The sequence below is a fragment of the Embiotoca jacksoni genome, unplaced genomic scaffold (genome assembly GCF_022577435.1).
Source record: "Embiotoca jacksoni isolate LCO1_2020_lvr unplaced genomic scaffold, fEmbJac1.0.p SCAF_12, whole genome shotgun sequence".
Taxonomy (NCBI): domain Eukaryota; kingdom Metazoa; phylum Chordata; class Actinopteri; family Embiotocidae; genus Embiotoca; species Embiotoca jacksoni.
Window position 1 is genome coordinate 5,127,501 of NW_027185252.1, and position 17,344 is coordinate 5,144,844.

At 40.6% G+C, this 17,344-nt stretch overlaps 1 protein-coding gene across 1 annotated transcript in view; it reads right to left on the bottom strand.

Moving 5' to 3' along the window:
- The window catches only part of camkmt (calmodulin-lysine N-methyltransferase), a 102,390-nt gene that overhangs the window by 9,803 nt on the left and 75,243 nt on the right, over positions 1–17,344 (bottom strand). The window contains exons 7-10 of the mRNA XM_069144371.1: positions 14,758–14,824; positions 12,853–12,927; positions 3,969–4,032; positions 1,639–1,770 (exon numbers count right to left, since the gene is read on the bottom strand). Coding sequence (XP_069000472.1) covers positions 1,639–1,770; positions 3,969–4,032; positions 12,853–12,927; positions 14,758–14,824 — 338 coding nt within the window. The remainder of the gene's footprint in view (positions 1–1,638; positions 1,771–3,968; positions 4,033–12,852; positions 12,928–14,757; positions 14,825–17,344) is intronic.

A 17,344-nucleotide genomic window follows, 5' to 3' on the forward strand; every position in this document is an offset into this window, starting at 1 on the left:
TGAGGTTCAGGCCACTTTAACAGGCACTTTAATGGGCAGTCTGTCCAATTGTCCCACCAGTGTGAACGTGTGCGCACCAATTTAGCCCACTCCTCGCTGTCCTGTTCTTCTGGAGCTGTGTGTGTAATGGAGTTAACAGCTGGACACCACTTCTTTTAACACAGCCTACTCGTGTGTTTTCTGTAGCTCCTTTCTCTTTTTCACTCGCCTTTTTTCCCTCCTTCCCTCTCTCATTCTCACAGTGCCAAGTTAAGACAGCTTGTTTTTGCTGCGGTGTGTCTCACAAAGTGTCTCTAAACATCAAACAACAGGCTAATCTGCTAGTCTTTATTAAAGCTGAGTGCACATTACACAACCTGGATTGCTGCTGGTTTCTTTATTAAGTAGCAAAAGATTCTGCACATTTTTGAGAAAGAGGTAAAACCGTGCAAACCAGATTTTCATCAGAGTTCATTTTTATACACCGAATTATTCAAATGCATGTTTGCAAAGAACAGGGACTGTAGATTTTGTCCCGTGCTTCTTATAATATGGTGTAGTTATCTCAGAAGAGGAATAGCTTCAAAGCTAGAGAGGAGGGATGAGTGCAGCTACAATCCATCTCTCATAACAAACAAAGGGCGTGTGCAGTAACTCTAGGAATAAGAAAGACTTGAAAAAAAAAAAATCATAATCAATCCTTTCATTGCCCTAAAAAAATACTATAATTCAACGTGGAAACGTTAGAGAATGTCATCACAGAAACAAATGCTTGGCTAAAAGTCAGTAAAGAAAACTGTCAGACATTCTAAAGCTGTGTCGACATAGAGAGCGTTTCAGCTGTATTTTTCAGTTGACCAAACAGATATGCCTCCGTTTTAATCAATCCAGCTTTGTACACTGGCTTTATTCACACTATAACCACATACACTCCAAGTCTCTTGTCCAGTGTCCAGTGGAGCGAAGGAGGATCGAGGGTGACTGAGAACCTGAGGACACTATGCCCGCCCACCTGTACCAACAAACTGACTGCACCCCAGGAATGTCAATCAAACCGGGCACGCCCCCAAACATTCCCCTTTTTTTAGTTTCAGAAGGACACTCAGTACACTGATCAGAAGGAATGAATTTAGGGAATAACACCATAATGACTTGTGGAAAAAAAAAGACTGACTTAGTATTTTGAGAGAAGTTGATGCTTTTTGAATGGTAGCATATCGGAGCCCGAGGTTTTTTGGAGCTGGTCCCTGGTGGCAATCAGTGGTATTGCATGTTAAGGCACTTCAGCGTTGGCTTCACTTTTCAGACCCATTTTTACTTTATATAGAGTCTGTGGTTTCTTCACTATACAGACAGACAACCTGTCACGCTCACACTCACACCAATAGCCAATTTATAATCAATTAATCTAGACCGCTTATCTTTGGACGGCGGGAGGAAGCCGGACACTCGGAGGACACCCACGCAGGCACGGGGAGAACATACAAACTCCACACAGAAAGGCCTCAGCCGAGCAGCAGGTTCGAACAAAGAGCCTTCTTCCTGTCAGATGACATGCTAACCACTGTACCATCGTGCTGCCTTTGACTGATTTGTCTTATAAAAGCGTCGTTCTGATTGAGTATTTGTTTTTTTTCTTTTCTTGGATTTGTTTCTTACCTTTAAGTGAAAGTCCCAGACCTGAGCATCATAATGCTGGTGTTGAGTGACATGGAGTCCGGCCTGCCGGGCCAGTTGACAAAACAGTCTCAGAGTTTCACCTCTCAGTGGGGCGAACACCAACGCCATGCCCTGGACAGGAAACAAGAAGAGGAGGAAGTAGGGTTCATTTGAAGGTGCATAGTAAACGTAGTGCAGACTACATTTATGGGGTACTTTACACATACAGTGTTGTCACACGTCATTTCTCATAATATTTGGTATTCAGCTTTCACACACAAAGACACATACAGAGTTAGATGTTAGTAAGTCTCTTTCCAGGTAAATGATAAACTAAAAACGAAAAGTTAAAGCTCTGCTAATCCAATCAAACTGAGAACTGAGAACACACGTGTAGGTGTGAATTTGTCTCCATGAGCAAGTGACGTATTTGTTTGTCTGTGTGTGTGAGAAAGACAGAGACAAAAGAAAGAGTGTGCATCACAAACATCCTGCAAATGCTAAGAGGATTACCAACAGGTTCAAAGTTTCTTTGAAATCCTCCAGTTTTCAGTTTTATTTCATGTTGATCATGTTATTATTGTTTTAATTAAATGGAGCAAAGAGGGATGCTCGCACAATCGCACACATACAGCAAATACACGCAGTGAAATGCACAATGACACAACGCAAGCTAAAAGAACACAAAGGCAACAAAAACAGACGGATCGCTGCGTTTGACAGATGATTTTTCATCTGTACATCCAGTTGCATTTTTTCCCCAAACCCTGCTGTCTGTCTAAAAACACAGCAAAAACAAACAGACAAAATTCCTCCTCGCACTAATCAGCTGATTAAGGGGATCCAGCCCACCGGATGGACCACCTTTGTCAGAAACAACAAATTAGTGCCATTAGATGGGAGAATTAATTGCTTTGTTAATTGTTTAATCAGCTTAGCAAATTATTAAATATTTGGCAAAGCTTGTTGTGGCAGCGACAGTCTGATGGCCGACACTCAAATCATATTAGCCCCTGAATTATCTCCGCTGGATTAAAGAGAGGGAGACATGAGGAGAGACTTAACACACAGATGTACAACAACAGCCAGATGTCACGTCTGTCTTTTGACAGCATTCGACCACAGCAGCTTCTGCAGTCAATACTCAGGCTGCAGGTGTTATCGTGCATTCCACTGTCTGACATGTCAGCTGAAAAGACACGTGTCACTGTAATATTAATAATATAATCTGTCTGCCTTTTGCTTTTCCTTTGTTATTTGCAACACAGGCAATAAGGAAACTTGATTTTAAAGGGTTAGTTCACCCAAACTATATGAAAAAAAAAAAAAAAACTCACGTGGTACGTGACCATGTGGATGGTTTTGATTTTATGTGCTCAGTTTCAGAGATGATTTCTGCCCCAACTCCAGTGTAATAAAAGTGTTGACAGTATTTACTGACAAATCACTGACATTTAAAAAGTACAACAGTAACATCTCCCTTCAGAAACACTGTCCTTATTGTGCTGGATTATTCAGAGAACGTGCAACCAGCAGTTTTCATAGGGACTATTTCTTCTGTAAAAAGTAGTTCTCGTGAAAACGGTTCACCTCAGGGTCGATGGATTATTTAGAGAAATGAGGACAGTGTTTTGCTAATTTGTTTTTTTTTAATTTTTGTTGTCACTTGCATATATTCTTAATACCGCTATGTTGAAATAAGAGACATAATAACATGTCTGTGGTTTGCCACTTTTAAAATATTTGAGATTCAGAGAAGTATATTTCCCCCCATGATTCTGGTCTCCACCCTCCCCCACATCCTTTCCTTTCTGTGTCCTCTCCTCCTCCTTCTCCCTATCTCCTTCCCTTCGGTGCCATTTTCACCTCTTTTTCATAAACAGATATTCCCTATACCAGACTGGCCTCTGTGCTTTAAAACGCTGCCCTCTTCCCTCAGATGAATACAAATCTCAACCCTATCTCTTGCAGCCTTTTGCTTTTGTCCCCCCATTTGCTTTGGCTGTCACAGCGTGGGGTCTTATCGCGAGGCCAAAAGGGAGAAGTTGCCTTGGATTTATGATTAAGGGAAGAGAAGGGAAGAGAGAGAAGGAGATCAGAGCGGTGCATTCAAGTCGCTTATAATAAGCATTAAAGCATTACATGATATTAATCCTGTCAGACTATTAATGTGTATAGGGTTTGGGGCAAAGCCTAATTATGATTGAGAAGAGTGGGAGGTGATTTAGAGGAAGGGGATAAGCAGAGATATATACAGTAGACACACAGAGGCAAACACACACACACACACACACACACACACACACACACACACACACACACACACTTACGTTGGGTTGCAGTAATCTCCTTATGGAATCAACCAGGCTGGCTCTGTACTGGTCGAGAAACAAACTGTGCAGGAGAGAGAGAGAGAGAGAGAGTCAGGTTAGAATGCATTCTTATGATAGCAGTTCCAGATAAAGCAGCAGGCTATTTATTTTCTTTTGTTTACAAATAAATCCACCAGCAGGAATAGGGGAAAAACAATTTGCATGAGTAAGATGCTCTTCCTTTTTGTTTACGTCTGAGTTTTCATGGGTATTCACCTCAGCCTGCTGTCGCGGCGCTCAGAGGAATGCAGAACATCAAAAACTCCAACGTGCACAGATACCATCAGCTACAGCAAACACACACACGTGTGTATGCACAAATATGCACACTTTTACTGAGACACTTCAAAGTGGCGCAAAAGCACATGGCGTTGGTGGAATTAATACCTGGAGTGTTCACTTTTTAGTTGATATGAAGATAGACGAATGAAAACAACACACAGCGGGGAAAATTAAACAATTAGTATTAACAAAACCAAATTCACTGGCCCCATTGTGGATTAAATAATAACATACTGTAACTTGCTTGGTGACCACAGCTTTGGTCTTAATGCTGTTGCAAAGTAGATATTTAGTCTATATTTATGTGGAAACTTCACCAAATGAGGTGGAGGAAGTCAGGAGTACCAATCAAGATACACAATAACATATTGATTAAGGAAAAATAGATATACATTACTATAACTTGCTGGAAGTGCTTGGTAACCTGCTTTCTAACCTCTGCCTCCACCAACTGACCCTAAATATCTCACAGCAAGAGAAAAACTCTGAAATGGATCACCCAGAGGTTAGTCAGTCACTCCTCTGCTAATAAAATAATTAACTAATTTAGGATTGATGCTCTTCACATGACAATTGTCAGAAACCACATTCCTCTGTGCATATTCAGAATTGATTCTGTGTTGTTGTTTTTTTAAAACAAACAAAAAAAATTCAGTTGAGCTCCAAGCCAAAAAAAAAAAAGTTGGTGGGACGTTTCTTTTTTTAAACAGCTTTTTCTTCCAAGAACTACATTAATTACAAGAATATATCCAGGAGCTTCAGTGGGAAGAAAGAGAAAGGGGGTTTAACACAGGTATAAATACAGTCTGAAAAGTGAAAGTTTATTTACTTATATGCAAAATAATATCATTATAACTGGCCCCTTGTGAAAAGACAAACCCTCAATTACAGTATATGGTTAAAAATGAGGTATTGATCTGGATGGAGGTTCATGCAACACACACACACACACACACACACACACACACACACACACACACACACACACACACACACACACACAGATACATTGCATTTACTTTCATTTAATTTTTGGAGGCTCACCCTGAATTCATGTCCTCAATTTAATCTTGGACTATGTACATAATGATGACTCACTTTTTGCTTTAAAAAGGAAAGTGGGTAACCACAATAGGATTGTGTAAACAGATTTCTGTCCCCACAACACGAGTAACTTAAGTCACAGACAGACACACACACACACACACACACACACACACACACACACACACACACACGCGCAAATCGACTCCAATCATTCTAAACAAAGTAACACCTGTCTATCTATCCACAATGACAAATTTCAATCCATTATGCAAGTAAGTAGTAAGCTATGAATATGAGCGTGTGTGTGTGTGTGTGTGTGTGTGTGTGTGTGTGTGTACCTATTATCACAGATGAGAGGGGAGTAATTTGACTAAAATGCAACAATACAGTGCAGATTTGACATAATCCTGCACATCCGTCCAACTGGCCAGTGGAGTGGCAATCTGGATGCAACCTCTCAAACACAGTCTCTGACCTTTCCTCATTCAAAATCCTCTGAGCCCAGTGAGGAACGAAAGGTGCATCTCTGCCGACATACTTGCACGGAAAAGCTTTATGTGTTTACCTGTTAAAAATATAACATGCAGCTGGACAACCTCATTTCTGTCAACAGAATTCATTGAGGGAAAAAAAACAAAAACACAAATGACCTCTGCAAACTCAAAACCAGGATGTATGTACGTATGTGGAGAGTTTATTGTTCTTCCAAGGCCAGACAGAGGTGTGAAGTTTATCTGACTTTTCTGTTTTGGTTTATTTTGCCACAGATATCAGTTCACAGGAAAAGTGAGTGGCAAAGAAAACAAGGAAGTGAGCTTGTTGGGTGGAGGTAACTGCTGAACACACACACACACACACACACACACACACACACACACACACACACACACAGGGGCCAAAGGAAGGACAGGGTGTCATTCAACGGGCAACGGTTAAACAAAAAAGAGCAACTGATTAAAACTCGTTTTAAAGATATCAACAACTACCGATATAAGATTGTGACATGATCAATAAGGCCCATGTGATACACAAAGTAAGCCTTTGGTACCTATTATTTAAAGGGCAGACTATTATTAGTCATACACAGGCATATATTTGGAACTGTGGCATTACTTTAAGATTATTATGAATAGGAATTGTTTATTACAACAGAAACAAACCAAATACAAATTTATAGTATACAGAAATTAACAGTATAAATAAGACAATAATATGTAAAATTGCCCAACGTAGAGTGGCAGATAATAAAGCATGCACATTTGAAAGACTATCTAAAATTTAAAGGGACAAAAATCACCACTGAGATGAGCCATATTAGTTTGCATGCCAGTTGGAAATATTTGTCTACCAAACATAAACTGTGTCTGTCCATTATATACCTGGTAATTATTTTCAACTTGTGACCATTGTTCCTGTTTATTTATGCAATTCTGACCTTATGAAAACACCGATAAGCGTATCTTCAATTATATAAGGTTCCTTTGTGACAATGTTTCATTTGAGGTTGAGTTACTTCTGACTGTATTTGCTTATAAAAGAGGTGCTTCTAATGCTAAAGCTTGGTTTCATGGAGGAAAGAAATATGTTTGAGTTTCTGGCATCTTTTTACCTTCATGTAATACAATGTCTACAATTGAAATATTTTGTATATAATATATATAGATATATACTGTGCTGTATATACTGTGCATTTTATATTTTATACTGCTATTTACTGCTATTTTATTGCTTTTCTATTATTATCTTATTGCTTCTGTATGCTGCTGTAGCGAAAAAATTTCCCCTCGGGGATTAATAAAGTAACTACCTAACCTAATCTAACCTAACTTAAATTAATTTTCCTGTGACACTTTTCCATTCAAATGAACATCTCTCAGTCTACTACATTGTTTGGCTGGTATTCACTGTTTTATAGTGTCAAGCTAATATTTATGGACTCCCAAATCGAGTGGTCTTTCTCTTTAAGGTCACATCAGATGCACCCAGACTGTCAGAGGCCCATTGTCTCACGATGACCCCTCCCACCCAGGACAGGCCAGCGAACTCCAGTCACAACTGAAAAGAGGTCAAAGGGCAAAGAGGGCGTGTGTGTGTGTGTGTGTGTGTGTGTGTGTGTGTGTGTGTGTGTGTGTGTGTGTGTGTGTGTGTGTGTGTGTGTCGCTGCTATATTTATCTGCTTACACACGTATGAGAACGTATAGGATGTCGTCAATGCTGCAAGGGTGAGCCTGTGGAAACAAATGATATCATCCACTCAGTCTCCCATGGGAGAAAGTTAAGGGTTAAATGCAGTGGTGTACATTTTGTATGCATTGCAAGGATCTTCTGTGGGATCTTATATCCCTTTGTTTGTCTTAAATCTAAAATATTCAGTAATTATTAGAGATCTCTACAGTATGACTCCTGTTCTCTTTGAATTTTGTTAAAATGTATTTTTTTTGTTGCCCTATTTATGTAAAAAAATACTCCAAGGATACCCAACTAATTGGTTTTAGATGATTCTGTACAGAAAATGCACTCTTACTACATGTGCTGCTGCGTGGGAAAACAAGACTAAGGCACTTAAGAGGAGCAGCAACACAACCTCGTGATAGTGTACACAAACACAAGATCACACACAGACACTAAATATAGAAGTAGTAAAGTGAAATGTGGTAAAGGTGTTAACCTGGACCCTCTTAAAAAGACAGTTAATACCAAAACTGTCGTTTTCAGCCTCTCTAATCACGCTCTTACAAGTTACACTAAGCATGCCTTAACATTCTGCTGAAGTGGTAAAAAGGTTGGAAACCTCTTGAGTTTCTGAGTTTGTTTCCTAAAAATGCAGAATTATGACACCTCAAGCTATAAATATTGAAAACCATTATTGTAGCAACAACCTGAATGAGATGTGAGCCGCAGAAGTTATGACTAGTTTCTGACTCAATTTGGCCCTGATGACAAAAAGGGTCTGTACACATCTGTCATCTATCGTCAATGTTATAAATGACCTTTTTAATTTATTTGAATATTACATACTTCAAAACATGAAAACATATTTGTTTACGTTAGCGTGGCAGAAATGATGTATAGACCAGGGACAACTATTCTATTTGTAACACAACAATATTTAAAAAATACTACATGACATGATTTGATTCCAAGGAATTACAAAAACAGTATGGGGGAAAAAGGACACGAGACAGAAAACAGACACAAAAGAGAAAAGAGAGAAAAAGTTAACAAGTCTGCTAATGTTGACTGCTACAGAATGTAGTGAAACATTATGTGAAAGAAGATGCTTCTGAATGACAGATTCTGATTCAAGGTGAAGTGGAAAATGTCCTACAACAGAATGGAGAAGCCCACGAAAGATGCTTAGTTTGCATAATGAATTACACATAAATTATGAAAACAATGTTCTCTCTTGATCCAATCAGGTTATTCAAGCACCCAGTTGCTTATTGATTAGGCATTATCCATAGTGCAGCAGACTGTCACCACATATTACTGACCCTCTGCTCAGGGCACTATTGTCATAAGTCATTACAACAAAGATGTATTTGTGTTGTGCGTGTATGGCATTAATGTATTTAGTGTTCATAAACTAATCCAATACATCTTCAAAAGTGAAACACGAAATGCATAAAAAGTGCATGTGAAAACTTACAGAAGATGCAAATGACACAGATATAGCACAAAAATAGAATAATGCATGCACACGCACAAAGTCACACACACATACACAGGCCTTTATCTCATTGCCCACACATGGACAGCTTTTGGAGAAAGCAGACATGCCAACATCCCAGCCAAAGATTCTCTGCCACCCACATGCTCACTGCAGGAATCCCTCTCTCCCCCTCTCTCTCCCCCTCCCTGTCTGCCAGACAAACACAAACACAAACACATAAATGGGAGGAGGCACACAACACTGTTCCTGCAAACTGTCCGTCTTTCTCTCCGTGAATCACTTTTGGAAGACGTAGATCCTTCGGTTTAAGATGTTTGCTGCTTCGCTGAAAAGTCTATTCTCTGTGCATGTCCACGGAAGTTTCCACATCACACGTGTACGTTTCTTATGGACCACAATTGGCTGGTTGTAATTAATTACACATAAAGGTAATTGTTGTTTATTGCAGTAGATTTTTTTTAAATTTTGAAGTTATGCTAAATGTGTTTTTCTTTGGATGAAGTAGCAGCTTTTTTTTTTTTTTTTTTTTTTTTTTTACCATTTAATTAAATAACCTAATGAAACTAATTTTGCTGAAAGCTTGACTGACTAAACTGGACTGAACTGTAACAGCAGGGTCTGCCCTATAGATACAAATGTCTGTCATTGGCCGAGTGGGTGAATGAGTGATAAAATTACACTATAAGTCAGCCGAAATCTTAGACTTCCTACATCCATTTCAAATTAAAAGCCCTCTATACCTGTGAAGATTGTCCATCATCAAGGTCATGGTATATCTATGTTATCCCAAGGCAATAACTCATGTTACCTCAAGCAAATCCAGTTGCCTTCGAAATGAACTTTGATAAAAGCTCTCTTACGTTTTATGATCAGTCCAGCTATATACTAGGTTTTGACCTGGTCTTGTTATCATCAGCTAGAGACTGGCTGTGACTCCTTGATATTTAATACCACATTGAACAGTAGATCAACCTATGATTCAGTTCATAATGTCCTATTCAAGTTTCTAAGGTGCCAAGTGGCAACAAATTCATACTTTAAAAGAGCACATAAATAACACCTCTAATGGCAAAATCCACTCCAACGTCTGACGATTCTACTTTTGCATAATACTCCCTCATCAAAGAAAGGCAGGATATCCAAAGAAGTTGGCAGAAAATAGGCTTCAGAGAGACAACGTTCCACCAAACTCTTCTCCTTTCCTCACTCCCCTCCTCTCCTCTCAGCGGTGGTTCCACTGCTACCGGTAGGAGCTATAATTAATCGGAGTGGAAGTTGCGTTGTTGACCTTTTCGCAGGTGATCATCACAATGACGCGCCCGTTAATCGGTCAGCCGTCACTCTTCAAACCGCCACCACTGCAATTATCACACAAGCACTCATTCGCATACACATGCAGGAAAGATGGCACCACACTGAAAAGCATCTCGCAGCACACGCACGCACGCGCACACACACACACACACACACACACACGCGCGCGCACACACGCGCACACACGCAGACCTGCTGGATGGATCTCTGCTGAGAGAAATGGGAAAAGAACCTGAGATATCAAAAACTTCACATACAATTTACTCTTCTCACACCATCTGCTTCTATCCGTCATACACACGAGCATATGCACTGCTCCTCTATAAAATATCTTCTATCAGCTGCCTGCTCTCCTTCTCTCTCTGGGTGTTGTACCTGACTATTACTTGTAATGACCGTGACATTAAAATAATGATAATGATGTTTGCTAATGCTGCACTTAGCACACATGCCCACACTCGTGCAGATGGATACATGCATTTTGTACACAAGCTGATTTTGTTCCTAATTTGTAAGGCTGGAAAGTAGTCAAGTGCTTTCTCTTCTACCGAAGGCATGTCCATCTTTTTAGTGTCTGTGTGTGAATGTGGGCACATGAATGTGTGCAGGTGTGGTGTAGGGTAAATGTCGTTAAACCACATTTAGAGCTCCAAACAATTAGCCGGTTGACTGTTCCATGATCAGGACATGTTCAGAGCCTCCTCACCAACATCCTGGCTTAAACTTTGCTGGTGTTGGAGTGTAACACACTTAGAGCACAACCTTCAGTCAAATATCTTTCTAATTTTTTTTTTTTTAAATGAGGATCTCTTTGCCTGTCTTCCTGTCTTTAGGCACAGTTCTAAATCTGGACACTGAAGACACATGTCTACAAGGGCTGCCCATTATATTTAGAGACTCAGAATCTCAGGATAAATCTCATTCACATCACCACTCCAGACTTTTTTTTGACTGCCTCAGTAACCTTCACCAGGGAATTGAGGAAAGCCATGGTCATATTCAAGAACAGCTGTGGATTCGCACACCCTTTTATACGTAGCATAATCGGGAGCACCAAACATGGACCCATTCCAGACATGCCCTTTATAAAACATGATGATAATTGTCTGAAGCCATGAACAAGAGTGCTTTTGTTTATTATGTTTGGCTGAACAACATGAAAAAGTCATAAGAATATAGTTTATACAAGTGCATAACAATATTAGGTTGATAGGCAGCATGGTGTGTGGAGTTTGCATGCTCTTCCTGTGCCTGCGTGGGTTTTCTCTTCAACCCCAGCTTCCTCCCAGAGTCCATAGAGATGCATGCTAAGTTAATAAGTGATTCTAAATTAACTGCAGGCTGTATTTGTGAGCGTGACTGCTTGTCTGTCTTTCTTTGTTGGCCATATGATGGACTGGCAACAGGTCGAGAGTGTGCCCTGGTATCGCCCAAAATCAGGTGGGATAGGCTTCGTACAAGACAAACATACTGGGCAGTATGCTGCCTCCTCTTCCTCATTTAGGGCTAAATTGAATTTTTAAGTCCTGACATTTTCCGATTTCTTTTCTGTCAGACGATGTAAATTGAGATTTTTTTATTTTAAAAAATTTTTTTTTTAAAGTAAATGCAACGAGAAAAAACTTTGCCATTCTTCATCACTCATTTTATGTCCATGAATTGATAAAGAGATAACAGATTGTGTTACATTTTTTTCTTTCGTAGATGTGTACTAACTACATCCTGGATGCTGTAGCTGCAATGAGTAAGGTTTACCTATATCCTTTTATTGACTGTACCACAACAGCCCTGTCTGAGTGTGTGAGTATAAACAAGTCAAGGTTGCATAATATGGACTATTGAAAGCACATATAACTTAAAATCCTGCGACACAGAAAAGTAAAAGAAGAGAATCGTTTCAGAGGAATAATTTCTTTCACAGATGATTCCTACCATTCATTATGTTTTTTACAAGGATGTCATTGTACACGGTACACCAAAATTATGCCTTTTACCTCACACAGTACAGTTGAGCGATAAAAAGAAGATGTAATTCTTGACTGGTCACAAGATCTACATTTCAATGACCGATGGACTAATTGTTATGTTTATGTTGCTCTATCTCTCCATTTCCATCTCCATTTCTGCTCCTCCCTCCATCCACCCTCCACTCTTCCTTTATCTTACTGAGTCTCCTTCCTTGTCAAGGCGCAATTATTTGCAATTTGCCTAAGTCATCCATTTGCTGGGACACCAAGCATGAAAACGAGGCAATTTGGTGTAAAATGGAGGCAGGGAGGCATCTGAGCATATGTATGTGTGTGTGTGTGTGTGTGTAAGACGGTGTGTGGACAAGGGTGGGGAAGGTCCAGGCACTGGTGGGGTGCCATGTGAGTACTTTCACGCAAAAGTGAAAATTAATGCCATGAGCGCACACGCAGAGATAAATCTGTCTCTGTGTGTCTGTGTGTGTGTGTGTGTGTGTGTGTGTGTGTGTGTGTGTGTGTGTGTGTGTGTGTGAGAGAGAGAGACAGAGAGAGAACCTACCAGTCTGCGCACATGACAGTATCAAAGTGACCCTCCAGTGCTGAAATATCTGACTCACAGTCCCACCGCACCACCCTGTAACGCACACATAAAAGAGACAGAAGTTGAGTATTTGAAGGAACAGTGACAGAAGACAGTCAGTGTTGATAAAACACCACACAGAGCAAAAGCTCTTTGTCCACTTTTCTTCTTCTTCCTTCACTTCTTTTTTCTCTCTCGTTTCCAACACTTTGAGCTTTGTGCTCTCTGTCACCTCTCTCCCTGACCCCCACTGTTTTTCTGCTTCAGTAGAGACTTGGAGAAAGTGTCAAGGAGGGAAGACATGTCATCTACGAGGTAGAGAGAGGGAGCTTCTGACATGACACTTGACATTTATACTATGTGAACGTGAACACACACACACACACACACACACACACACACACAAACGCGCACATGAACACGAACACGCACAGAAAGGCCACCTTCATACAGGTTGCTAGAGAACATCCACACTATCCTTTCTCTTCCTTTATAGATATGCAAGGGACAACATAGGGTTTTAACACTACTACACAACTATATGCCCAGAACAAAAAACACTATCACTAAGGAGTATGATGATCTATCATATCAAATAGGAAGAAACCCTTTTTAAAAATAAATGGTACTATAGTTTCACGTGTTTTTCTGTTGGTTCTCTCAATCTTTTACATATTGCATCGATGGCATTGATAATCTTTTTAAATAAAAATTACTTTTAGGGGTTTTTGTTTGCCACTTTGGCAGAGTGAGTCATATTCTTGCTATTTGGCCAGGAAGTGTTCTGTCACTGTGTCTTGTTGGTTTCTGGGTTGCAAGATTTCTCGTTGTTCACCAGTCTTAGTATACAGGATCACTCAGTCTGTATCACTCGTGGTGCTCAGACAATCTGAAATGTCTTAAACGGCATATATAAATTTACTTGGCGTTTTTGTAGTGGATTATCAGTAGTTGACGTCTTTTTGTTTCCTGCTACAATTTGTTACTAGACTGTGTTCAGGCTGCACTGATGCCGTTGTACTGTTAAGAGGAGCCGAGCTTTCTTCTCCATCTCTTTTTCCACACCATTTTCCATTCCTCTCTTTCACACTGTCAGGCAGAATGGGGGATTATTAATTAGCCATTATTAACACTCAGTAAACAAAACATTAGGCCCCGCTAGAAACACAATCTCGATTCGCAGCAGGAGGCCCCAGCACACACACACACACACACACACACACACACACACACACACACACACACACACACACACACACACACACACACACACACGCATGAATGTGCTCACACCATCGCACGACATGCCATGCCCCTCCCTATCCATCCCCTTGTACAATCGCATCATGCCCTTCGCCCTCTCTTGCAGCGCAGAAATGACAGCAGGCATAATCTGAAAAGAAAACAATCAAAGTAATGTAGCCTAATTATACGTTTACTTTTTCACTCCATCTTCCACTCATGTAAATATGCGCAGGAGCGAGAGATGGAGAGAGAAAGAGACAGAGAGGAGAGGTAGGGGAGCTAAACAGTCAGTCAATGGAAAAATGCCTTTTTGAGGCAGGGACAATAATTAACAATGTTTGAGGCCGTCCTTGTGTGTGTGTGTGTGTGTGTGTGCGTGTGTGTGTGCGTGTGTGTGCGTGTGTGTGTGTGTGTGTGTGTGTGTGTGTGTGTGTGCGCGCGTGATCAGTGTTTTCTGGATGAGAAATGCCTAAAAAAAAGGGGTCAGTTTTGTTCTGGATAGGCTCCAGCCCCTCCATGACCCTGTTCAGGATAAAGCGGGTATAGATAGTGGATGTAGACAAAACAACAACAATCACTGCACAGTCCACTCTTCTGACTGACTGCAATCATAAAGAGATGAAAAAAAAGCAGTCTCACCTGGAAGATACGAGTGTTGAGCCAAACCTTCCTGCTTGCCTGTTTCCCTCAACCAGCGCTCGAACATCTGACGTGCCATGGTCAAGGAATTACCACGGCTACACAGACTACATATTAAACTGTGGGAAAAGGCTTAAAGATGATGCTCACAGCAGATAAAAACTTTAAAGAGGTCATTATAAAATATATGTACCGTGTCCTTACAATTAGGCCTCCAGCGGACGTAAAGTCAAATTAAAGCTACCATGTGTGGTGATTGAACCCATTTTCCCCTTGACTATCTCATTTTATTAAAAAAGTAAAACATTTTAAATGCAAAGTAACACTTTGAGTTTTGGAAAAAGGTAAGAACATTAGTCATTTAACTAATCAGGAGCTTCAAATTGTTGATCACCCTGTCATAAACATTCTGTTTTTGAAGTAATTGTTAAAAAAAAAAAAAAAAGAGCATGAAGAGCAACATCAATGGGTTTTGGTTAAACCTCATATGATAGACACCCACATCGAGAAAGCATGAGTGAGCAGAGATGAGCTCTGGGGACGGAGAGCCAGTGTGCAGGAGCAGATCACAGCAGCCTCGAGTTGGATCAATGGGAAGGCTTTTAACCACAGATACAAAAACTCACACTTCCCTCTCACGCACGCGCACACGCACGCACGCACGCACGCACGCACGCACACACACACACACACACACACACACACACAGAGAGAGAGAGATGAATACACACAAAAGCAGGGTGATTGATGTCAAGTTGTCTATTAATACACTGGCTTGTGGAGTTGCAAAGCAATTCAATTAGGATTTCCTTGTCTTTAAAGCCTGCAAAGAGCTGAGACAAATCCAATCGACAAAGACAGAGAGCAGGCGAGAGAGCGAGAGATGGAAAGATAGAGAGAGAGCAAGAATGCCTGTTGATGTTGATAGATGGATTGATAGCTGGAGAGCCAATCCAAAATCAAAGAGGCCTCCCAGACACCGATACACAATAATATGTAGGTTAGCACTGATTCACGTACGAGCGCAGGCATAGACACACAACACACACCCCCGCTGGACACCTGTGCACGAGTGTGTTATGCATGGCGATGACAGGCCGAAGAGCAGAGCAGCTTACCGTAATCTCATCACCAGCACACCACTGGGGGAGAGGTCAGCACATGCACAAAAACACACACACACCACTTTAAAAAACACACACACACACACACAGAAATAAAGAGGAAAGAGAGAGAGAGAGAGAGAGATTTGAGTATTATTGAACATTAAAGCGGAAGAATATTTGCTCCCATCACTTGAAGCAGACAAGTATCAGCCAATGACATGCATCAATCTTTCTTAATGGAACTTTTCAATTGATTTTCAACATGAGTATTCAAGGTCACGGCAACAGTTCTCGCTCTCCTCTCTCCATGGTGTGTATCTGTGTGTGTTTCTGCACTCGAAATGAGGTCAACAACTTCTGAGGAAATCTATTCACTAGCTGTATCTAAATGTCATCCGTTCACAACTTCTTTCTTGCATATCTTCTCATCTATTTCACTGTGTAAAACCGAACCCTATCACAAGCCACTATCTCTTTCTATTCTGACACTAGACGCACAATAAGGCCATGTGAGATAAACACTGGCCATTAGCACAAGGCTAAGACCAACAGCTTCCTCAACAAGAGGAAATACCACACAGTAACCGCAGTATGTGAATGGGCCAATTTGGCTGAGCCCAGAACAAATTATGTGTCTTTCTCAACCCTCCCTTTTCTTTTCTGTGTGTTCGATCCATTCTCGCTATGATTTCACTTACAATTCTTTCTGTGTTTGTTCTTCGAAACAAAGCAGTCGGTCAATGGTGTATTGTTTGTGTGCGCAAGTGTGTGTGTTTGTGTTTTACAGGCTCCATAATGTTATTGTTTGGTCTTATTGTGATCAGTAAAGGAGCATTGTAGCCGGCTGAGACAGAGATATTGTAAGCAGAGCTAAATATGGAAGCACCATATCGGTCAATGGGGAAGAAATGTGTATTTATATTTCCTGCTTTTGTGAAATAACTGTTGCAAGTCAAAGATTCTTTTTTTTCTCGTTTGTGTAGCTGTTCAGCGAATAAAGCGGGATCTAAGAGGACGAGAAAAAAAAATTCACGAATGATGAAAGGAGATGGAAAAAAGAAAGGGAAAGCAAGATGAGATCAGACAGGGAGAAGTGTAAAATGGGTAAGAAGAGCAAGGCGGTTTGCAAACTGACAAGAGTTGATCAATAACCCACTCAAAGAAAACATTTTGAGAAAAAAAAATCTCACCTAAAGATTTGTCCTAAAAACTTAATTATAGGCCCAAACCTTAACCACAGAAAAACATTTTAAACAAACCTTGATTGTTCCTGCTTCTAAAACACTCATCAAGCCCTAACCCTAGCCTTAGCATTAGATGAAGTCTCACGAAATCTGACAGGATGGCAATTACTGTGCTCTTAACTTGGCATTGTGGGCAGCTAGGATTGGTAGATGCCATGTTGAGCGCTGGTGCTGGGGTATTTGTCACTGTGGGTGCCCCATCTGCGAAATTTTGCCTAAAGATAAAAGAGGTGGACG